The sequence below is a fragment of the Podarcis erhardii genome, assembly GCF_964252035.2.
Source record: "Podarcis erhardii genome assembly, chromosome: 17".
NCBI classification, from domain to species: Eukaryota; Metazoa; Chordata; class Lepidosauria; order Squamata; family Lacertidae; genus Podarcis; species Podarcis erhardii.
In genome coordinates, this window is record NC_138515.1 from 32331385 (window position 1) to 32355733 (window position 24349).

The following is a 24349-nucleotide window of genomic DNA, read 5'->3' on the forward strand; positions in this document are numbered from 1 at the left end:
AGCTACAGAGGGAAAGGGGATGTCCGCTCCGCACGGTGGAAGGCGGTGACGTAAAGGGGTGTGGGCAAAGCGCTGATTGGCCGCCCTCAAAGCTAAGCAGCGAGGGAGGCAAAGGGGATGTCGGTGCCGAGGTGGAAGGCGGAGACGTAAAGGGGTGCAGAAGCCTGATTGGCAGAAGGCGACGTCACTCATGTAAATCCCGCTGAGTTCAACGGGTGGTTGGTCAGGGAAAGGCTGTATAGATCCGAGCTGAAAGCGGGTTGGATTGATCTTTATTACGGTCATTGGCCCATCACACGACAGTTTCCCATACCAACATAATATACTTAAACCTCCAAATTTAAAACCGCCAAAACTTACAAAAGACAAACAGGAACCAAAGCAAAACAAAAACAAAAGACCACCATCATACATTACAATAAATTTGTAACCTAACCATCGCCCTCTACTCATAAATTAATTGAAGATATCAATGGTGATATCACCTAATTACCTCCTAAAGCATAGATCATCGTTTAAAGGGATTATCCGAGCCGCACAGGAGTCCGTTTCTCTTCTTTAGGGATAGGAGGCTGATCAAGAATCTGGCAACCATGAGTGATCTTAGGGGAAACAAAACAAATTCCTTCCAGTAGCACCTTAAAGACCAACTAAATCAGTTCTTGGTATGAGCTTTCGTGTGCATGCACACTTCTTCAGATACACTGAAACAGAAGTTTCCAGACCCTTCTATATAGTGAGAAGGTGGGGAGGGGTATTACTGAGAAGGGTGGTGGGAATGGGTGATTGGCAGATAGCTGTGATGAGCCTATCTGTAACTGATCTTAGGGGGTCATCATCATTTAATAGATATCTCAGTTTGGCTTCAATCATATCATCGGCAATTCCCTTTAGATTTTGAGCAAGAAACTTGCTCCTGAAAGCGGGTTAAAGGTTCGATCCCCCAGTAGGGCTGAGCGAGCATCCCCGTGTAACGTCTTAGGGAGCCAGTGTGGACCAACAAGGGTTTGACTGGAGATAAGGCAGCCTCCCATAGCTGTCAACTTACAGATTTGAAAATAAGGGAGCAGCAGCCTCGAAAATAAGGGATCAGCAGCCAAAATAAGGGATTTTGCCTTAGTTTATACAGAAATCTGGCACTGATGGAGCCAGGCTGCTTTGGCTGCCACTGACTGTGTTTTGCAGGGGGTCGGACTAGATGATCCTAAGGGTCTACAACTCCCACCCAAGAAGAGGGGCAGACAAAACGGATGAACAACGTCGAGATGGCAAAGCTTCCAGGCAGAATTAGAAACCAAGAAGAGGACCTCTTTAATAAAGAATGGGGGAAGTTTATAATTTATTGGAAAAGCTATTGCAAAGAGTTACATAAAATTGGTAGGATTGACAGAAAACTTGTAAAAATTTGAACTATGGATGGACAAATGATTTATAAAAATAGAGTTATGAAAGGGACGCTGAGGGGGAAATCACTACATTAAGATGCTGCACTGTCTGGAGGGGATGCTATCATCTAGTCCAACCCCCTGCAAAACACAGTCAGTGGCAGCCAAAGCAGCCTGGCTCCATCAGTGCCAGATTTCTGTATAAGCCAAGCCAAAATCTCTTATTTTGGCTGCTGATCCCTTATTTTCAAATCTGTGACAGCTATGGTGCAAACCAGTCCCACCCTTAGGGCGGTTTGCCAGGTACGCGTTTTATTATGCATTTTTGTGTTCTCATATTGCATTCCCCCCCCCCCCCTGTTGTGAGCCATAGCCTGCAGCTTTACCCTCGAGTAAGCCCCATGATCGGACTCGCCTTTGCTTTGGGGAGAAGGCAACTCCCCGCGCCTCTCTTTTGCGGAAGAGAAAAGCAGGAAGTAAAGCAAATAGGAGCGACCATGTGCCGTAGGAAAAAGGGGTGGACTTCGTTGCAGCTTGGGAAGAAAACTGCAGCAGGCTGCGTCTCTAGGGATCGTCCACCCCGTCGCTGGGACCCAGGATCCCAGATCCAAAGTCGGAACTTTGAATTTAGACAGCGTAAAAGTGACAGCCGGGAGAGAAGAGATGCAGCGCCTCCCCATCCCCTGCGCGAGGCATAGATTGCGCCGCTGAGTTCTTTGGAAACATACGATGGAAGGGCGCAAAAGTCTTTGTCTCCTTTGGGTGCAAATTTCTCCGGGTCGGAGAAGATCCTGCAGGGCGTGGAGCCTCGCCGCACTACTGTTACTCACAGTGCAAGTAGCCTTTGGGGCTTTCCTAATAAATGTGGACGTCTCACAGACCGAAAGGGAATTGAAGCACTTTTGGGAAAGCACAGGATATTGGTAAGACAGGAGCTATATTTGTTGTTTAGTTGTTTAGTCGTGTCCGACTCTTCGTGACCCCCTGGACCAGAGCACGCCAGGCACTCCTGTCTTCCACTGCCTCCCGCAGTTTGGTCAAACTCATGCTGGTAGCTTCAAGAACACTGTCCCACCATCTCGTCCTCTGTCGCCCCCTTCTCCTTGTGCCCTGCATCTTTCCCAACATCAGGGTCTTTTCCAGGGAGTCTTCTCTTCTCATGAGGTGTCCAAAGTATTGGAGCCTCAGCTTCAGGATCTGTCCTTCCAGTGAGCACTCAGGGCTGATTTCCTTCAGAATGGAGAGGTTTGATCTTCTTGCAGTCCATGGGACTCTCAAGAGTCTCCTCCAGCACCATAATTCAACAGCATCAATTCTTCGGCGATCAGCCTTCTTTATGGTCCAGCTCTCACTTCCATACATCACTACTGGGATAACCACAGCTTTTACTATACAGACCTTTGTTGGCAAGGTGATGTCTCTGCTTTTTAAGATGCTGTCTAGGAGCTATATTTACTAACGATCAAAAGAAGTCCACTTTATGCAGGGCACAAGCAGTATGCAGCACGTGGTTTGTTTTGCTCTTGCAAATTTATTTGCTGCAACCTGTGCCCCGTTTTTCCTCCCTTAGCAGCTCAAGGTAACACAACACGGTTCCTTCCCCCTTTGTTTTATCCTCCCAACATCCCTGTGAGGTAGGTTAGGTTGAGAGATGGTGACTGTCCCAGGGAGGTTCCTGACCAAGTGGGATTTGAACCCTGATTCCTACCTGCTGTCCTAGCCCAACAGTCTTAATTGCTGCATCACTCGTTTTCACGCTCATCATTTCCCTGAGTGATACTGTACAGCGTTTCAGGGGATCATCTTCTTAGAAGTCAGAGAGCATTGGAGATTAGCACTATATATCTCTGCATGTTTTTAAACATGCACAGGGCATTAGGGAGCAGCATAGAATCATAGAATCCTAGAGTTGGAAGAGACCACAAGGGCCCTCGAGTCCAACCCCCTGCCAAGCAGGAAACGCCATCAGAGCACTCCTGACATATGGTTGTCAAGCCTCTGCTTAAAGACCTCCAAAGAAGGAGACTCCACCACACTCCTTGGCAGCAAATTCCACTGTCGAACAGCTCTTACTGTCAGGAAGTTCTTCCGAATCTTTAGGTGGAATCTTTTTTCTTGCAGACCAGTCTCAGCTCACCAAAAAGCAAACATTGTGCTTTTTGTGCTTGCATACACCCCTTGCAAAACTCAGATTCTTGGTGACAATAGTATATTGCAGAGCTTTCCAAGCCGTGTGTTGCGACACATTAGTGTGTCGGCTGCAGGGTGTAGGTGTGTCATGTGAACGCTCTCCGCGCTCCTCCTGGGGCTGGAAAGGGCTTAGTTTAAACTCCAGTTTACTAGTAAAACTGAATTAAAAGTAAAGGTAAAGGGACCCCTGACGATTAGGTCCAGTCTTGACCGACTCTGGGGTTGTGGCGCTCATCTCGCTTTATTGGCCAAGGGAGCCGGCGTACAGCTTCCGAGTCATGTGGCCAGCATGACTAAGCCGCTTCTGGCAAACCAGAGCAGCGCACAGAAACGCCGTTTACCTTCCTGCCGGAGTGGTACCTATTCATCTACTTGCACTTTGACGTGCTTTTGAACTGCTAGGTTGGCAGGAGCAGGGACCGAGCAACGGGAGCTCACCCTGTCATGGGGATTCGAACCGCCGACCATCTGATCAGCAAGTCCTAGGCTCTGTGGTTTAACCCACAGCGTCACCTGCGGCCCTATAAAAATGAATTACTGTGTCGCAAAATGATGCACATCTAAAAAGTGTCAACAACATGAAAAGTTTGGAAAGCTCTGATATATTGTCTATAAAAAGGTAAAGGACCCCTGACAGTTAAGTCCAGTTGCAGATGTCCAGTTGCAAGCCCAAGAGGCTCAGTGGTTTAGACCACAGCGCCACCTGCGTCCCGCATACTGACTATGCTAGCAAGCTATTTCTTTGCCCCTGTGAATGTTGTGTCTAGCTTAGCTAGTACTCACCAGCCATCAAAAGCCATTTGTGCATCTTTTATTTTATTTTTTAAATTAGTTTTTATTGAGGATTTTGTTGTGTTACAAAACAAATAAGCAGGCCTGCGTAGAAACCTTACCCCATGAATTCAATCGGCAAACCCAAGCTCTTCACTGAGCCAGTTCAAAAAACTGTAACTTGGATCTTGAAGCAAATATACACAAGCTTTCTAACCACATACGCAGCTCCTTCGTGCTAGTTGTAATTAAACCAAGAGTCTTAAATTAATCATAGTTTCCTGTTCCATAAGAACAAGCCAGAATATTAAACCAATATTTGGTTGTACAAAATGGGAAGCTATCATTAATGAAAAACTTCCTGCGTATTTGCTGGCTGTATGAACGGAGGGGGGGGGGGGAAAGGCTGCAAACACAGCCATCCCCTCCCCCCATTGCAACCCTCACTTGCAACATAGAGATAATACTGACCCACCTAGCAAGGGTGTTGGAAGGATTGCTGAAATAATATATGTGAAGGCATCAATAAACATTAATAAAGCTTTACAATTTCTTTTGGCCTCTAATCTTTCTAATATGTCAATTATATTCCTAATATTATCTTCCATATGTCTCCCAGGCAGAAATCCTGCCTGGTCTTTATGTATATATTCTATTAAGACCTTTTTTCAATCTATTAGCCAAAATATTTGCAAATATTTTATAATCAACATTAAGTAATGAGATTGGTCTATAATTCTTAACATCCAATCTATCCTGCTCTGGTTTCGGTATCAGGTTTATATATGCATCTTTCCAGGTTTCAGGTGGTTTCTCCCCTATTAATATCTTATTACATACATCTGCCAGCGGATGGATTAACCAATCTTTCAAAGTTTTATAATATTTGGCAGACAAACCATCTGGTCCTGGGGCTTTGCCTAATTACATTTGGTCTATTGCTGTCTCAACTTCCTGTCTTGTAATTGTGTCATTGAGTAAGGATCTTTTATCTCTGGGAATTTTCTGCACTTCATTTACCTTAAGAAACTGCTCAATTTTGTCCATATCTTCTTTACCTCTTTTATACAGTTGTTTGAAATATTTCTGAAAGCATTTCCTTATATCTGCAGGGTTTTCCACAGATTTTCCATCAGATACAATATTTGTAATATTATTTTGTTTCTGCCTCTTTTTTAATTGCCAGGCCAACAATTTTCCACACTTCTTTGCAGATTCAAAATTTCTCTCTTTCATTAATTTTATTTTCCATTCTATTTCTTGATTTATAATTAGAGAAAATTGAGTCTGCAAAGCTTTAATTTCTTTTTGTATTTGTTGGCTTTTTGGCTTTGATATTAAATTCTTTTCTTTCTCCTTTATTCTAATTAATATTACTTTCCTCATCTTTTCAGTCCTCCTCTGCCACACAGCAAAGCAGATTTGTTTGATCTCAGTAAAGACCAAATAATTAACCTGGCTTATATTTCTTCTGTGCCACACAATGGCATCGAGCAAATTCGAATCCACTGGCTCCTGGAACTTATTCAAGTCAGGTAAGTTAAATTCTGTCTTTCTTTCTTTTTTGCCAAAGTTGTTGAGCTTTTTGGGCAAAATCACCAGGGGGAAAAATGTTGTTTCTGAGCTGTTTTTATGGAAAGACAGCACTCCTAACGTGAGTTACTGTACGTCCGGATTTTCCCAGAATTCCCTCCCCCAAATTTCTGTCCAGACACTGCTGCCGCCTGCAGTATTCCGGATATGTATGGCAACCCTACTATAGTCTTAGTTAAACTGGACTGACCTGGTAAATTGCGTGAAGAGGAGATGGTGGAACTATTCCATCTTTGGAGGGAGCGCTTAGGTGGAAGGGTATTTTAAAAAGGATTTAACTTTAACCCTTCAAATAAATCCACAGAAGGTACCAGTCTGCCTGGCTGGACACAAATGGGATGGGATTTCCATTTTTTAAGGGTTCTAAATGGTGTGCCTTTGGAGCTTATCAATAAAAAAAGAGTAGTTTCCACAAGGCTTCATTGGTTCTCTGCATGAACTTCAAGGCTTTTCACGTGCCTTAGAATTGTATGCAACACGCAAGGGCTCCATGGCAGAGAACCATAAGCATTTTTGACAGTAAGGTTTATTCTGATAGAAACTTGACTATGTGCTGTCTGTTAGAGACCTCTTCTAACCATAGCTGTCAACCGTCCCTTATTTGGCAGGAAACTCACTTATCCCAGCGCCGTGTCCCACTGGTGTCCCTTATTGATGATGTCCCTTAAATTTCCCAGGTTTCAAATGAAGCAGCTCCTCTCCCTCCCTCTCTGCCGGCCAGGGAGGAGGGAGGCTCCAACTGTGTTGCTTGGCTGCGTTGCTCACCCAATAAGGAGTCTAAAAATGACTGGGGGGGGTGGAGCTTGCATGCCTTGTGCCGATCAAATCGGCCGCGTTGCCTGGGGACTCGCCTTTGCTCAGCGCTTCCCAGCGGAGAGGTGATGGTGGTTTTCCTTGCTGCATCCGCTTTGCCGGGTTGCTGCACTGTGGGAACCACCGCTTGAGGCTTCGTTTGGCTGCTGGCTGGGCTTTCTGCCTTTGGCTCGGAGGGGCTCAGAAGTTGAACATACCTATGCTTGGAAAATCCCTTATTTTGGCTGCTGATCCCTTATTTTCGAGGCTGCTGGTTCCTTATTTTCAAATCTGTAAGTTGACAGCTATGCTTCTAACGGTATTGAAAAAATACAGAATCATTTTGTTTTTCAATGGTATCAAAGATACTTTGTTTTCAATGATATTCATGCATTGTATGGCATGACAAAGAATGATTATTGCTTTCTTGAGCATGGCTCCCATTCATATGGGATGCAAACAGGAATCCATCTTTGCAACTTCTTGCTCAGTTCCACCCTACATTCTGGAAGAATGTGATCTCTTCATAGCATTCAAGAACATAACACAACAACAATACTCTTAAATGTTTTATGTTTTTGTTATTGTTAAGTCCATCTGAAGGTCAGTTGCTGCCAAGAATACAATATATTATATATTTTTAAAAAATATTAAAAGCACAAGGCATAGAGCAGCATCATCTTGCTTAGAAAATAACTCCACATCAAGAAAAGAACTTGCATATATATGGAAGACAATCGTTTACTATGAAATGAGTGAAACAAAACCTTTTCATTGTTAATTTTTGCCAAGTTCTAAGTAATATTATGATTTGAAAAAGTTATCCAGTTTAATGTGTATTTAAATAGCTTTGACAATAGTCTGATTCCAGATTAATTTAGTAACATTGGTAACACTGGGATAAATCATTATGTATGTTACGGAATAGTTTCCAGGGCTTAAACTGGTTATATAGACAATGGGCTGCTTATTTTGGAGGGTTAAATAGAGGGGATGTAGAACACAAAATATAAGAAATAGCCAAGTTAGTACATTGCAAACTGAAATGTGTTGACCTTACATGTTTTAAGAGGCTGTACTACAGATTACCTGGTGGTGGTTTTGTTGCACACTTAAGTTTTCCTGCAAGTTAAACTAACAACAGCATTCTTCACATGCTCTATTCTGAGGTATGCTAGTTGACTAAGCTAGAACCATTGAATTGTATTCAGCATCGTGCTAAGTAAATAGTTCCATCAGTGCAAGGCTTTCTCATTGTAAGATAGAACTTTCCCTCTTCTCCTCCCCTCATATGCCCCCTAAATCTGTTCTAGGGGGTTTCCCCAATCCTCCAAAGTAGAAAGAGGATGGGAGAAGGAGTCCTTGAGAGGCACTGCTAAGTCCCCAAGAAGGCTTTTCAGTGGTTTGTTTAAGGCCGGCAGAACCGAGAGAAGAGCACAAATTTACAGATTGTTCAGAGTCCACAAAGTATGGCTGGCCTGGGTAGCTCCCACCTGCTTCTCCCAGTTTCCAAGAGTAGGATATACTGTATTTTTCTGTGTATAAGACGACCCCTATTTTTTTTAACCCAAAATTAAGAAATTACCGGTAAGTTGTTTAGCTTTTTTGGGGGGTGGGATGCGGGAGGTCATTTCCAATCTGAAACTATACTTGACCCTGCTTAGCTTTGCAAATTTGCTAGCAGTTGTACTGCTGTACCACCAGGAGGAGAGGAGGCAAAGCTCTGCTTCTTAATCTGAAATATGTGGGAATAGGCTGCACTAGCTCGGGATTGAGGAGAAGGCACTTTGCATGTGCCTAGAGGCACACTTTTTAATTATTACTTCACATATTTCAGACCTCAGTCCTGGTATTCAAAACAAATTCCAGAGTAAGGTAAAGGTAAAGGGACCCCTGGCCATTAGGTCCAGTCACGGCCGACTCTGGGGTTGCGGCGTTCATCTCGCTTTATTGGCTGAGGGAGTACAGCTTCCAGGTCATGTGGCCAGCAGGACTAAGCCGCTTCTGGCGAACCAGAGCAGCACACGGAAATGCCATTTACCTTCCCGCCCGAGTGGTACCTATTTATCTACTTGCACTTTGACATGCTTTTGAACTGCTAGGTGGGCAGGAGTTCAGACCGAGCAACGGGAGCTCACCCCGTCGTGGGGATTCGAACCGCCGACCTTCCGATCGGCAAGCCCTAGGCTCTGTCTTTTAACCCACAGCGCCACCCATGCTGGTTTCTTAGAAGCTCCAAATAGGTTGAGGCACCAACAGATCTGATTTATATCTACTGAGCTAGAATACCTTCTACCTCCCCATATAATTCTCTGGTGGAGAAGAAAACCCTCCCCTTCACCCATAGGCATACATAGAAGAGTGAGATGGGAGGGCGAGACCATAATCTTTATCAGTGCTGGTCCATGCTAGTTCAGTACTGCTGCACTGGTAAAATCAAGTGTGTAGTTTGTTCAGGTTTCATTACCTTATGTGTACATGGCCCAGTGGGGGATGAGCACTATTTGGACTTGTGTCTCTCTGATTCCAGAGTATCTTGGTCCATCTCCCAAAATGCCACATGTTTAAAATGTCCATCTTGGCAGCGTTCTGCATCTCCGTGAGCAAAGAGAGCCCAATGAAGCTATGATCTGTGGCAGAGGTTTTCAACCTTTTTGAATCCATGGCTCCCTTGGCCAACTACATTCCTTCTTTGGCACCCCTGTGGGGCTCAGGAGCCCAGTTATATCACCCATTGCCTGCAGAGCTGGCAGCCTCTCACCCTTTTTAGAACACCCTTGTGGAGTGTTCCTTCAACCTCCTCCCCTCTCCTCTCCCCTCTCCTTGGGAGTCCTCTGGGCAGCCGCTGCTGCTGCCCCTGGTCTCTGAGCTGCCCCCACCCCTTGCCCCATAGAGAGGTGCCTACCAGAGGCATCATTCACCTGCGGGGCTCATAGCCAGGGCTGCTGCAACAAACAGCTGTTCAAGCCTTGGGGAGGCGAGAGGGTATCAGAGGAGGGAGGGAAGGAAAGAGAGACAGAGACCAGTGTTGCCCGTGGCACCCCTGGCCATCATTCAAGGCACCCCAGGGTGCCACGGCATACTGGTTGACAACCACTGATCTATGGGGTTATCTGTTTGATAACCCCCTCCCAGCAAGAAGTTTAATCAAGGATAGCTCTCAGAACAAAACAGCCTTGCAGTGAAATAAATGTAATCTTGAGGGACCACTATGTCTTGGGTCGGATATAACAATAAACAATGGCATGTCACTATGATTCTGAATCAAGGTTGGTTGCCAAACTAGGATCTGAAACCACACCTTGATCCTGTTTGTTTGCACTTGGAATGAACCGGTTTCCTGAGCTGGTACAGAACAGAAAATTGGTTTTGTAGATGGAGGAAGAGAAGCCCTTCCAGCAGCACGTTCCAGTCACACTAAACAATGGTGTAATGTTATGTCTGAACTGGCGCTATGTATGTTTACTGACCTAGCTTTTAAGATTAAAATACATTGTGTTGCATTTGTAGTATTGAGTATCCATAGAAGTTGAACACTTTGAAAGTGGTCCCATATTTCGCACTGTGCTTCAAGGAGGGCTCCAGGTCTCAATGTGTTGAAGACCACAACCTATTTGCAGTGAATGCAGAAATCCTCAGCTGCCAGTGGAGGGCCACAGACTACACAACTGAATCGTCCATTAAAACTTCCCTCTCTCTTGCAAACTGGACAGCACTGTGCACACTGTGAAACAGCAATTCGTGCTTGTCTTTGCTTGCGCTTCCCAAGTAGCCCCCTCTTTCCAGAGAAGCTATCACAGAGGGATTGCAGCAAGCTAGAAGGATGCTGATCTGCAGTTCCTGGTGGTCTTTCAGTGTGTCTTTTAAGGCGCTAACACCAGCTGTGTCCAAAAACGGAATGGAAGAGCAGTCTATGACGACAGCCTGGAAGTCGCTGTGTTTATTAACCAAGCGTGAAGTCGTATCTCCCTGTCCAAATCCCCTTTCGAGACTCTGTGGCCCTTTCCTCTTGGCTTTATTCCGTTTGGCCATTTCCACAGCAGGATCCAGCCCTGTCCTGTTGTGGAGGCACTTCAGGAAGAAATCCTTATTTGCATAATAAAGCGGGGCTTCGAACCGGAATATCTTGACCCTTGGCACAGGAAGGAGGTTTTTGTATTCCCCGTCATCTTCATAGAAGACAGTGCTCCCAATCTGCCCCAGCAAGGCAGCGCGAGGGCGCTGGGTGCGGCCAATGATGCACAGAATGGAGAAAACTGCCCCAACCAGGAGCCCCAATTCGGTGCTGATCAAGGCGGAGGAGAGCATGGTGACGCACCACACCAGGGCATCCGTTCGGTCCAGGCGGTAGCGCTGGGGAACGTCCCTGAATTTCCGGAGGGCTCCTCTCAGGCTGACAATGATGATGCATGCCAGAACGCACTTCTGCAAGTTGAAGAAGAGGGGCGCAAAGAAAAGCAGCACCAGCAACACAACCACGGCGCTCACGACACTGGACACCTGGGTCTGGCACCCGGTCGATGCTTTGACCAGGGTTTTTGCCAGCGCCGCGCTGGTGGCAAAGCAGTGGAAGAAAGCCGGGATGATGTTGCAGAAGCCGATGGCAAACATTTCCTGGTTGGCCCTGACGGTGTAGGCGTACTTCTTGGCAAACATTTCCGAGAGCGAAACGGTGAAGGCGAAGCCGACGATGGCGAGAGGGAAGGCGTCGAGGGCGACTCTCTGCATGAGGCGTAAACTGGGCACCTGGGGAGGGATAAACCCGGTGGGGATTTCGCCCGACACGCTGGAGGCGTAGACTTCGTTCAGGCGCCCGTAGTGGGAAGCCAAGGTTGCCACCACAATCACCACCAGCTCCGTGGGAAGAGGGACCTTGAGCCTGTGCTTATACCTGTCTCCCAGTTCCTTGGCGGTCACCAGCACAGCGATGCAGATGGCGCTCGTGATCACATCGCAGAGGTTGGCCTGGGCGATGTTGCGGAAGATGTTGACCCAGGTGGTTATGAAGATCCCGTATCCCTGGGCACGGGGGATTTTTACCCCGATGAGATACTTCACTTGAGCTGTTAAAATGGTTACGGAAGCGCCGGTTGCGAACCCGTCTAGCACGGGCTCGGAAAGATACATCGAGACGAAGCCTAAGCGGAAAATCCCCATCAGTACCTGCGAGGAAGAAAACGAGAGAAAGCGTAAGACACAGCTGTGGCTTTGGTTAAGGACAGGAGGCTGCCCCCGCCCCCCCCCATTTAAGCACAAAACTAAAGACCAAGAAGGAGGGAAGGGAGATCTATGGAGCCGAGAGAGAGTAAAAACCCAGCAGCAGTAGCAGAAGGGAGTGGAAAAAGAAGGAAGACAAGGAAGAAGGAAGGAAAAATCCCTTCCAAGGTGGCGTTCCCAACTCTTCTCTTTTGCCATGCCTGGAGCAGCTAGCAATGCAACCTGCAGTGGAGATGGCAGGAAATAGAACTGGAGGGGGTTGTCTCAGCCCCCAAGGTGTATTCTCTGAAAGATTTTAATTCCTGCCAGTGGAGAGATGGGCAGAGACAACCCACACAGCATCTCATTTCATCCCTACAGGAGAACGAGAATAAGTGTATTAGAGTATTTTAATATATTTTTTTTGGAAGCCGCCCAGAGTAGCTGGGGAAGCCCAGCCAGATGGGCGGGGTATAAATAATAAATTATTATTATTATTATTATTATTATTATTATTATTATTATTAGTGTAAGGTGCAACAGTGGCTTTGGTTAATGGCAGGACACTGCCCCTACCTCTGGCATTTTTCATTTTATTCACCTCTCCTTGTCTATCTTGTACAGAAAAAAACGGAGTTCTGCAAGCAATATCTGCGGTAGCAAGCCTAGACCACCTCATTTTTTAGTGCAATTTTGCAGCTATACTCGTACGTGAGAGATAGGTTTTGGGAGTAAATCTCAAGAAAAAAATTCATACCCGCGACCTTGCGGGACATCAACTTTGGTCAATGGGTAGATCACTGCCAGTTTGCAGTCTCTTGGGACTTGGACATGCCTGGTGTATACAGTACACTGGCTTCAGCAAATTGAGCAGTTGAGACCAATGGTGACTCCAATGGTCAAGAAGGCAGTTTCTGCATGTGCTGTAGAAGGAAGTGAGGGGCAGATGGGGCTCATCAACCTGGGAAGGTAGCCCATCTAGGAGAAGGAAAACAGATCCCAAACCTCTGTTGCCTTGTGGGATATCTTTGGGAGAAGAAAAGTCTAAGGAGTATACCCTACACCAGTGTTTCCCAACCTTGTGCCTCCAGCTGTTTTTTGGACTACAATTCCCATCATCCCTTGCCACTGGTCTTGCTAGTCAGGGATGATGGGAGTTGTAGTTCAAAAACAGCTGGAGGCACAAGGTTGGGAAACACTGCCCTACACAACTAGGGAGTGGAGTTCCTAAGGGTTGAATGGCATATTGTACACCTCCTTCTGACAACTCCTGCAGCCAAGCTAGTGCCCAACTTATTGCTCTTCTTTTCTTTGGACCCCATCAGTGAGGCTGAGGGGGGTCTTGTTGTCTGGGCAGCCCAGGGTCTCCATGCACACTACCCGGGCTTGCATTCCAGGGATGCCACTTCAGTGCCGCTAACACAACGGTTTGACTTCACCCCTGGAGGCACACCCTACTGTGTTTTGAGACAGACAGATGCCAACAATGACAAAGAAATACATGGGGCCATCTGCAGAGAAAATACATGCTTTACCACTGGGCTATGAATCTTCCCCAAACGCGTTTTCCGGGTTTATGCTGTCTCCTTGAATTTTTCTTTCGTGGACACCTCACACCCAGTTTGCAGAAGCTTCTCACAAGGAAAGTATTGAAATGTGGCAAGATGTCTAGGTGGTAGGGTGCCAATTGTCCTGGCTCCACTGGCCTCTCTCAGCCCTCTATGACAGCAGCCTGGGCACAAATGATGTCTTATCCAGGAATTAAACACCACACAGCGTCTTCCTCTTAAGCCCTCTCTCCAATTATTATAATGGCGTTCTCTTCTCTTGTAGCAGCCGAGGCCGGCCCGCTGATAAGAGAGAAACAAGGAGCAGTCTGGAGCAGGGCCAAATCTCTCAGAGAGTTGCCATAGCATGCAGCTGCAGCAATTATAAAGTGCTTCAAAAAACTGACTGGGTCAGTTAAGATAAAATATAAAGGATTAAAAGAAGATTAAAAGAAGTCCGAAGAGCACCGGTAAGCGCGTCTTACCTCGGCGCCATGTTGGCCACTCCCCTTCTCTCCTTGAATTTTTTGTGCTTCTGGATTTTTACTGGCTTTGGATACTTGGCTAGTTTTAACTGTAGCTTGTGATAGTTGTTTTGATTTTGTCAGCCTCTTTGGGCAGGGTGATGCCGAGGCATACTTTGGGGGGGGGCTAGGGGGCCGTAGCCCTGGGTGCACAGTTTTTGTGGGGGTGCAAACCAGGCACCCACAGCACAGCACAGCATGGCCTGAAGCTCCTCTCTGTCCACCAAGGGGTGCATCGGCCGGTCGGGCTCCCCCCTGTGTGGGTGGGCAGGTGGCTCATCATGGCCCCGCTTTGCTCTGGTGAAGGTTGGGTCACTTAGAGGGCTGGACTGGTGCCCCCTCACTGGGCATGCATCCCCACCCCGCCTGCCCATCTGCCCCAGCACCGATAACTACTGCTACACCACTGGGGCGATGGAGGATGAAATAAACACACATACAGTGGAACCTCTATTTGCGACCATAATCCGTTCCAGAGGTCGAAATGGGTCGCTGGGAGAGGCGCCATTATGCACAGGTGGCGATTGCCCGCTTCTGCACATGTGCAAACGGCGATTGCCGCTCCTGCGCATGCGCGAACAGCAGCAAACCTGCCTGTTACTTCCAGGTTTGTCGTGGTCGCGACTTGGAACAACCGTAAGAAGAGGCAGTGGTAAGTACATACTGTAACTGCAGCCTAAAGGGCAGGTGAAGACGTTACCTGATAGATGCCAGCCATTAAGGTCACCGCTGTCGCTACCCCAATGGCATAGCAGTCTTTCCCACATTCGGTGCTCATCACGTCAAGGGTAACATTGTGAAGCGTAACATTCAAGGGGCCTTCCTGAGATTCGTCGTCGAGGTTGAATCCTGCCAGCAGCAGTTCTCTGTCCACCACCTGCCCGACCAGTAGGCTTAATAAGCTGAAGATGCCAACGGACACGTGTCGCGAGGTGCCCATGAGGAAGTAGATGATGTTGGCAAAGAAGGAGGTGTAAAGGCTATAAATGGGCTTCAGACCTGCCAGCAGGGAGTAGGCGATCGCTTGAGGGACTAAAATGATCCCGATGACCAGGCCAGACATGACGTCCCCCCAAACATACTCTTTGCAGTTGTATTTGGGAAGCCATTGCAGCACAGGGAAGAAGTCCGTGGCTGCCTTTTTCATCCGTTTTGTGCTGCAGGAGCAGTTTTTTCTCAGCTGGCTTTTCAGCATGTCTGTCTTCCTCATCTTGACCGGAGTCTTTCTTTCCATGTAAAACTGGAAAGGAGATCCATTTTCCAGTCCGCCCGTCTCCATTTCCTTCTCCATTCTAGGTCTGTGTTAATCAGTTCCTGGGCTGTAAACAGATTAACATTTGAATGGTCTGGTCGTGAAGCACATTTTCTGTTTCTCTTATCATACTGCAATCAAGCGAATGTATAGTTTAGCATGGAGTTGGTGTTTTTGGAAAAATAAAATATTATTATTACTATTACTGTGTATATACTATTCCATCACAAAGATTCTGGGCTATTTAAATTAATCATAGAGTCATAAAATCAGTGCTTTTTTCCTGGGGGTACGCATACCCCTAAACATTTTGTGAATCTAAGTTTGGCCTCATTGAGGGGCAGTATTTCAATATGAGTAGGACAATGAGAGTACCCCTAAACAAGTTTTTTAGAAAAAAAGCACTGCACAGAGTTAGAAGGGACCATGAGAGCCATCTAGTCCAACCCCCTGCAGGGCAGGAATGTTTTGCCCAACACGGGGTTCGAACCCACAACCCTAAGATTTAAGAGTCTCATGCTCTACCGGCTATTTGCTTGCCTGGCCCTGCATATGCTGCTCCCTGTGGCTTTTCCTGCTGCATGCCTGCCCCGTCCTTTCGCCTGCTTGGCAAACGAGCCTTCCTCTGCTTTGGTGAGTCTCGAAACCTTATCCCAAGAGCATTGTGCAAAGGGGGAGCTGTTTAGGTCAGGGGTCTGCAACCTTGGACCACAAGCGGTCCACGGGGGTCATTTAACCGGTCCACAAGTCATCCCCAAACTGAGCCACCCGCTTGACGAGTTCACACTGTGCTAAACCGGCGCAGCACGGTGCAGGGACCCGCTTCCGTGGCACCGGAAATCGCACATGCGCAGACGCCAGAAATCACGTCTACGCAGACGACGGAAATTGCGGGCGCGGGTGCGATCCGGACCACGGAGGGATCTCCGCTGGAGTGAACTGGCCCAGGCGAGGTAAACCTTGCCAACCCCTGGTTTAGGTGCTGTATCATACAGCTACTCCTCCCCTCCTTTTTGTGTGCTGTGCTCAAATCATTACTAGTGAACAGTGTGTGGCATGAGGTGGGGGACTCAAACACCTGCCATTTGGGGTGGCTGGAGACTTCACCTGTGGGGCTGGGGATGCCTCTGCTATGTGGTCTCATAGCATGAGGATACGGTGGTGCTGTGTGTCCTGGGGTCAGAGAAGTGTCCTTGTGAGTTCATTGCTTCTATCCTGTGGGGTGTGGGCTGCGCTGCTGCCACAGCAAGCATTATGCTATTTTCTGCTTGTGTTTCCCCCCCACCCTCTCCCCCTGGGCTGTTGTGGCTCCTCCTGAGCCTCTTGGGCTTGCCAATCAGAAGGTCGGCAGTTCGAATCCCCATGATGGGGTGAGCTCCAGTTGCCCTCTCCCAGTTCCTGCCAACCTAGCAGCTCGAAAGAACGCCAGTGCGAGTAGATAAATAGGTACCACTCTGGCGGGAAGGTAAACGGCGTTTCCGTGCGCTCTGGTTTCTGTCACGGTGTTCCGTTGCGCCAGAGCGGTTTAGTTATGTTGGCCACATGACCCAGAAAGCTGTCTGTGGACAAACGCCGGCTCCCTCAGCCTGAAAGCGAGATGAGTGCCGCAACCCCATAGTCACCTTTGACTGGACTTAACCGTCCAAGAGTCCTTTACCTTTTACCAGGTAAGTGCTGGCATCTCTTTCCTCAGTGTAATTTCTCTATAGGATTGCTCATTTAAACAAACAGCCCAGTTAAAACAGCAAATATATTTATTGCTGCGGCATATACAGAAGGTTCAGAAACAGATAGAAGATTATGGTTAGTGCTTAAAGCAGCACTGTACATCTTTTTCCATATTACATGTCCAGTTGAAATAGAAAGTCTACCAGCAGGGGCTGCTAGAGGAAAATGAAACCAGCTTTAGGGCTTTATAAGGTTCACCTCACAGCGCCTTTAAACAAGGAATCATGCTCATTTTTAAAAAGATAAAGCATCTGTGACTTGCTTTTTGTTATTAGAGATCTAAATCTGTTTCTATCAGCACATCTTTTTTAATAGGAAGTCTCCCTCTCAATGAAGCCCCTCCATTCAGGAACCAATTTTAGTTCTTCAGATTCAGTTGCCAGGCCAGAAACTGTTTGTGACCCACTCTTACAATTTCATTGCTCTGTGGGCTTGGCATGGGATATAGGGATATAGGGAGGCACCTGGAATTAGGAAAGATTCCCCCCCCCCAACTGCAACAAGACCCCAGCCCCATCTCATCCCATCATTTTTATACAGTCAAGCCTGAAATGTTGTTATATCTGGGACTGAGAACATTAGGTTGTCTCCAATGTTAGCCCTACTCAGAGTAGACCCGTTGAAATGAATGGCCATGACTTAGTCCCTTAATTCCAGTGGGTCTACTCTGAGTAGGATTAGCACAGATTGCTACTGCATGATTGCCAAACTGGTGAAAGATCTAAGACAGTCACCTGTCTATTGCTACCCCGACTGGGAATTACTGTTATTTTATGTATACCAGGCATGTCCAACTGGTTGATCATGAGCAACCCTGAGCGATCACCCAAAAATAGAAAAATAAAGCTCAATAAATTTTGATCTCCCTCGCCCCCCCAAAAAAAAGCAAAAAAAAAAAGCTCAACAACTTTGTGTCTTCCTCCCCCCAAAAATCTCAACAGCTTTGGTCAATCCAAAGGGTAGATCACTGCCAGTTTGTTTTTTTTATAGTGGGAGTAGATTGCAGTCTCTTGGGACTTGGACATGCCTGGTGTATACAGTACACTGGCTCCAGAAAATTGAGCAGTTGAGACGGATGGTGGCTCCAATGGTCAAGAAGGCAGTTTCTGCACCTGCTGTCGGGGGAAGTGAGGGGCAGATGGGGCTCATCCTCCTGGGAAGGAAAACCTAGCCCACCTAGGAGAAGGAAAACCGATCTCAAACCTCCATTGCCTTGTGGGATATCTTTGGGAGAAGAGAAGTCTAAGGAATAAACCCTACACAAATCTGGAGTCTCTAAGACTGTTGCATGGCGCCTTGTACACCTCCTTCCCGCAACTCCTGCAACCAGGCTGGTGCCAAGTTTGACTAGACCCACAAAGGTGCCCTCCATTGTCGCTTGAGGAAAAGAGAGAGTGAGATGGGTGCCCACAACATTACAGTGGTGCCTCGCAAGACGAAATTAATCCGTTCCGTGAGGCTCTTCGTATAGCGGTTTTTTCGTCTTGCGAAGCAAGCCCATTGACAGCTTAGCGGATTAGCGCTATTAGCAGTTTAGCGGCTTTTAGCGATCAGCTGTTAAGCGGCTTATCAGCGGATCAGCTGATAAGCGGCTTAGCGGCTTAGGAAAAAGGGGAAAAAAGGGGGGGAAACCGCAGGAACTCGCAAGACATTTTCGTCTTGCGAAGCAAGCCCATAGGGAAATTCGTTTTGCGAAGCGCCTCCAAAACGGAAAACCCTTTCGTCTAGCGGGTTTTCCGTCTTGCGAGGCATTCATCTTGCGGGGCACCACTGTACACTGTGGGTGTTGAGATATATATGTATATATTAAGTATCGTGTCTTAATGGATATATTTAGTTATCCCTCTGTAGCTGTGGTGGTTAGATGTAAGAGAGGTCTCTTCTTAAGGATCGTAAGGACTGTTCACATAATATTTTGAGACGTGTCATTAGGTGTCTTTTCTGAGTGAACATTGTGCTGGCAGAGAGCAATTTCTCAGTACAGTGGTACCTCGGGTTACATACACTTCAGGTTACAGACGCTTCAGGTTACAGACTCTGCTGATCTAGAAATAGTACCTCGGGTTAAGAACTTTGCTTCAGGATGAGAAAAGAAATCGTGCGGCGGCAGCAGGAGGCTCCATTAGTTAAAGTGGTGCTTCAGGTTAAGAACAGTTTCAGGTTAAGAACGGACCTCCGGAACGAATTAAGTACTTAACCCGAGGTACCACTGTAATTATGTAAATAAGCTTACTAGGAGGTAAGTCACATATAACTTTGTAGGTCACAGAACAGGGTAGTTAACAGGGAATATTATACACACAAACACACACACATTTTTAGCTATTAGCAGCTCTCCCATAATGCATCAAAGCTTAAGGAGAATATTATTTCAGTAAATCAGAGGTTTAAGTCTGAGACTCTGAGCAAAACTATGGTTGTTAAAGGTTAAAGAACACTGCTTTTATAGCGTTTTGTTGAAATTTCCGCTTCAAACAACCCGTCTTTTACTTTGTTTAGCCATAAATGATGTTTATTGCTTTCTGTGAGATGGTACAGCGCTGCTTAATGATTTTCTTGGAAGCAGAAATGTACCCAAGTAAACTAGTTAAAGAATCAGGGCAATTAAAAAACACACTGAGAAGTTCCCTTGACCTGAACTGCTCCCTCTTCTTCCTATTTTTGTGTGCTGAATGTTAACTACTAAGGCAGATGTCAGGAAACTGGTAACATGTAACAGCATTCCAGCTGGCAGAAAATTATTTAAAACGAAGCCGCTTAGAAGGCTGCAACTTTCAGGTAAGGCTTAGAATACTAACAGTGTTAGGATAACATATCTGTCTTTAAAGAAAAAGTATCATCTTAATGAAACGGACGCGGGTGGCGTTGTGGGTTAAACCACAGAGCCTAGGACTTGGCGATCAGAAGGTCGGCGGTTCGAATCCCCACGACGGGGTGAGCTCCCATTGCTCGGTCCCAGCTCCTGCCAACCCAGCAGTTCGAAAGCACGTCAAAGTGCAAGTAGATAAATAGGTACCGCTCTGGTGGGAAGGTAAATGGCGTTTCCATGCACTGCTGTGGTTCGCCAGAAGCGGCTTAGTCCTGCTGGCCACATGACGCGGAAGCTGTACGCCGGCTTCTCGTTGATTTTTTTCGGGGTGTGGGTAGATGATTTAAATACAGTGGTACCTCGGGTTACAGACGCTTCAGGTTACAGACTCTACTAACCCAGAAATAGTACCTTGGGTTAAGAACTTTGCTTCAGGATGAGAACAGAAATCGTGCGGCGGTGGCAGCGGGAGGCTCCATTAGCTAAAGTGGTGCTTCAGGTTAAGAACAGTTTCAGGTTAAGAACGGACCTCCGGAACGAATTAAGTTCTTAACCCGAGGTAACACTGTAGCTTTTACTTTTTTACTGATCATTTCATATTTTTTTACTCTTTTTGTAAACCGCTTTGAGGTTTTATTATAATCCAGTGGTATATATAGCTTGTGAAATAAATAGTAATGAAAAATAATGAAAAATGGAACAAAGCACACTTTTATACAGTCATACCTCTTGTTACATTTGCTTCAGGTTAAATCTTTTCAGGTTGCGTCCCACAGCGACCCGGAAGTACTGGAAAGAGTCTCTTCCGTGTTTCGCTGCTCACACATGCGCAGACGCTCAAAATGACGTCACGCGCATGCGCAGAAGTGGCGAATCGTGACACGCAGACGCGGGTTGCGTTCTGCTCATGTTGCGAATGGGCCTCCGGAACAGATCCTGTTCGCAACCAGAGGTACCACTGTAGTATCTTGTTTGACCATTTTCTCATCACAGACCTTCAGTTGCCACCTTGGGCTGACTCAGTCTGATGTTGTCCTAGGCACAAAATGAACCCATTGAAAGGAAATAAGCCATAAAGGTTTAGAGTGTGAGCGGTGAGCTAGGAAGTAGCCGGGAAAGTGTCTCCACTCATCAGTGAGCGCACTAGTGCTTCAGGCAACCTGTTCTCCCCACCTCAGTTTCCACATCTGCTATGTGGGGATAATATTAATTTAGAACATTTTTTAATCTGACTTTTCAGAAGCTCAGGGCAGCTTACAATCGTTAAAAGCAGAATGAAAACATACACGCATCATGCTAATAATTATGAAGCCATTTCAAATGTCCCTTGGCCTCCAAGCAGACAAATAAATAAATAAATAAATAATTCCAGCAGATCTCCACTCAATAAATTAGCTTAACACAATCACCTAAAGGCTTGTGGGCAGATACTTCTTGCAGAAGGTAATCCCATGGTCATGCCACGACTGAACAGGCTGCCCTCCTTGCTGCAAATGACTGCACCTTCCAGGCTGAGGGAACAGAGAGAAGGGCCCTTAAAAATGTTTTCATTGAACCATATAACCATATAACGTTACAAGGTTATTGCCATCCAGGATTGCCGAGGTCCACATCTGTGGGGAGTCGATCTTTCAATGGGTTGTATCCAAAGTAGCACTTGGATTTCCGCTTGCTCAATGGACTGTCCCCTCTCCCTCCTCCTCCTGTGTTCCCCCTAGATCTGTTCTAGGGGTTCCCGCAACCATCCAGAGCAGATTTAGGAAGGGTGTGTGGTGTGCACAGCGAGAGAGGGAGGGGAGTTCTGTTGCACAAGTATGAATCATTGTGCTAGCAGTGTTTCTCAAACCTGGGTCTCCAGCTGCTTTTGGACTACAGTTCCCATCATCCCTGACCACTGGTCTTGCTAGATTGGGATGACGGGAGTTGTAGTCCCAAAACAGCTGGAGACCCAAGTTTGGGAAACACCGTAAAGGAACAACTGCATTGACTGCCTTATGCTTTGCCATTCCCTGCCTGTTAAGATTCAGCAGGCACCTTCCTTGTCTTCTTCTAGACCTCTCCTAAACCCTGTAACTTATTTATCTCAGCAAGCCTATCCAGACATACAACTTAGTTTACATATACCGGTACTTGTTTTTAATTTTTACCGATTTTAGCTGTTTATTATTTGACACTGATGCAAACCACCAAGAGATTTTTTTAAAAAAAATCAAGCCACTTGCAAATTCTTCTAAAGAAGTTAAATACTTGGAACACCTAGAAAAAGTGCTGCATGAATGCCTACTGTTATAACCAAAGCTGGTTTTCAAGCGCCACAAAGAGAGTGCCGAAAGCATTTTGCAGAGAGGAAATGGCATGAGCAAGCACCTTGTGGAATTGAAATTAGTGGCACTATAAACAGTTCTCTCAAACAGGGGCAAGACTGGCTCTGATCGCTAATGACCTGATCAGAGGAATATTCTCTTACTTCAAAGCTACCGTCTTCACCCTCTCCAAAAAGAGCTAAGCCACACATCCTGCAAAAACAAATCAAACCCACCAGCATTTGACACTCGAAGCACGCTGAAACCTATGGTACCTTCTTGAATGAACATATATATATATATATAAACAACATATATATATATATATATATATATATATATATATATATATATATCTCAACAAATCTTCTTGAATGAATATATATATATATATCTCAACAGATCTTCTTGAATGAATGAATAAGTTTTTATAAATACACACACACACACACATATATATATATTACAACATATATATATATATCTCAACAGATCTTTTTGAATGAATGAATATATATATATATATATATATACACACAACAGATCTATTGTTTTTGTTACTGTATTTAGATTCATGCCGTTCCCCTTTTCACCTGTGATATCACACAGACATTTAAGCTCTTGCAATGTGAAAGAAGAATATGCTTTTCTTACCTATCTTGGTCAGCAATGCATGTGAAGCAAGTAAAAAATGAGAATCACACCTGCCTTCCACAATCTCTGCACCCAGGCAGGTGGATGCTGAGGAGGGAGGTGAATATGCTTTAATACTTGTGGGCAGTACCGTAAGCCGTGCTGGGTAAATATTGAGTGGCGTAAACAAAGGACCACAAAGTACAATCCGAAACCTCCTGGGTTTCCACTCGCCCTGTTCCCAACTATAAACCATTTGACCTCAACTGTTTACTTGTTCACTTTTCAGTGGCAAACATTAGACAAGCTATAATCCTTTAAAGTGTAGCCTGTGTAATAATTGATCCAAGAAACCTTGTCTCTGACAGTAGCAATGACTTAAAGGAGGACTCAGTACAACTTGTTTTGTTTGGCAGTGGGACTTTTTGCAAAATCCAACTATATGCCTTTTTTTATGGGTGGCTTAATGTATAACTGGAACTATCAGAATCTCTGATGTATTTAATTTACAAAGATCAGATTATTGTATATTGGCAATGCGGACTACAGGGCAAAACTGGGTGTTCTAAATGCTGAGATAAGGCTTCGTTTACTATGAGCTAATAGTACACTAATAGCTAAATGAGCATACTTTTTATACAATAAGGAACTGACGCGGCATTCTTTGGGTCCATGACTAATAGTACCCAGTTGGATCATGACTTGCTGTTACATGAATGGAAGGGCTCCTTCTGTTTGTAGAAGAGACTCCGATCCAGCAGAGGCTCTTGCTGGAGGAATTAAGAGAGAGGCTATTGTCACCAGTTCTCTCTGCCTCTTCCCCCTTCCCTGGTGCTGTTCCAGTCGGTCCCCCAAACCTTTGGAGCAGCATTAAAGGGGGCTATAGGGGGAAGGAAGAATAAGTGAAAATTGCCTTCCTCCTCCGTCCAAAAAAAGTGTTACATGAGTTAAAGCACTGAGCCAATCCTGGATCCAACCCACTGCTTGTCAAAAATATTTTTTTTAAAAAACCAGGCAAGAGGTAGCAGTCTGGCTGGCCTCAGGAAGTTGGATGTGTGTACAGTGGTACCTTGGGTTACAGACGCTTCAGGTTACAGACTCCGCTAACCCAGAAATAGCACCTTGGGTTAAGAACTTTGTTTCAGGATGAGAACAGAAATCGCGCCGCAGTGGTGACAGCGGGAGGCCCCATTAGCTAAAGTGGTATCTCAGGTTAACAACAGTTTCAGGTTAAGAACGGACCTCTAGAACAAATTAAGTTCCTAACCCGAAGTACCACTGTATTCCTCAAATACAGTTGTACCTTGGGAGTCGTATGTTTTTACTCCTGAACGCCGCAAACCCGGAAGTGAGTGTTCCGGTTTGCGAACGTTCTTTGGAACCCAAACATCCAGCGTGGCTTCCAATTGGCTGCAGGAGCTTGCTGCAGCCAATCAGAAGCCGCTCTTTGGTTTCCGAATGTTTTGGAAGTGGAACGGACTTCCAGAACGCATTCCGTTCGACTTCCGAGGTACAACTGTATACGTTTTGGAAGTGTAATGGACTTCCAAAACGGATTCTGTTTGCGACTGTACGGCTATCTTGCTGTAGGATCGGCACTGCCAATTTCCTGCTTTAAAAGGTAAA

General features: G+C 46.0%; 2 protein-coding genes across 6 annotated transcripts in view; one reads left to right on the forward strand and one right to left on the reverse strand.

Moving 5' to 3' along the window:
- SLC26A1 (solute carrier family 26 member 1) overlaps positions 1 to 24349 on the reverse strand; it is a 127526-nt gene that overhangs the window by 70380 nt on the left and 32797 nt on the right. For 2 of the 5 annotated variants that reach the window (XM_081845093.1, XM_081845091.1), the window contains 2 exons: positions 14699 to 15312; positions 8349 to 11894 (listed from right to left, as the gene is read on the reverse strand). In XM_081845093.1, coding sequence (XP_081701219.1) covers positions 10392 to 11894; positions 14699 to 15289 — 2094 coding nt within the window. In that variant the 5' untranslated portion in view covers positions 15290 to 15312 and the 3' untranslated portion in view covers positions 8349 to 10391. Of the gene's footprint in view, positions 1 to 8348; positions 11895 to 14698; positions 15313 to 21196; positions 21299 to 22744; positions 23283 to 24349 lie in introns of those variants that run through there. The other 3 variants (XR_014152058.1, XM_081845090.1, XM_081845092.1) reach the window with 3 other exon arrangements.
- The window catches only part of IDUA (alpha-L-iduronidase), a 60005-nt gene continuing 37409 nt past the window's right edge, over positions 1754 to 24349 (forward strand). Inside the window, exons 1-2 of the mRNA XM_081845129.1 lie at positions 1754 to 2308; positions 5741 to 5881. Coding sequence (XP_081701255.1) covers positions 2115 to 2308; positions 5741 to 5881 — 335 coding nt within the window. The 5' untranslated portion in view covers positions 1754 to 2114. The remainder of the gene's footprint in view (positions 2309 to 5740; positions 5882 to 24349) is intronic.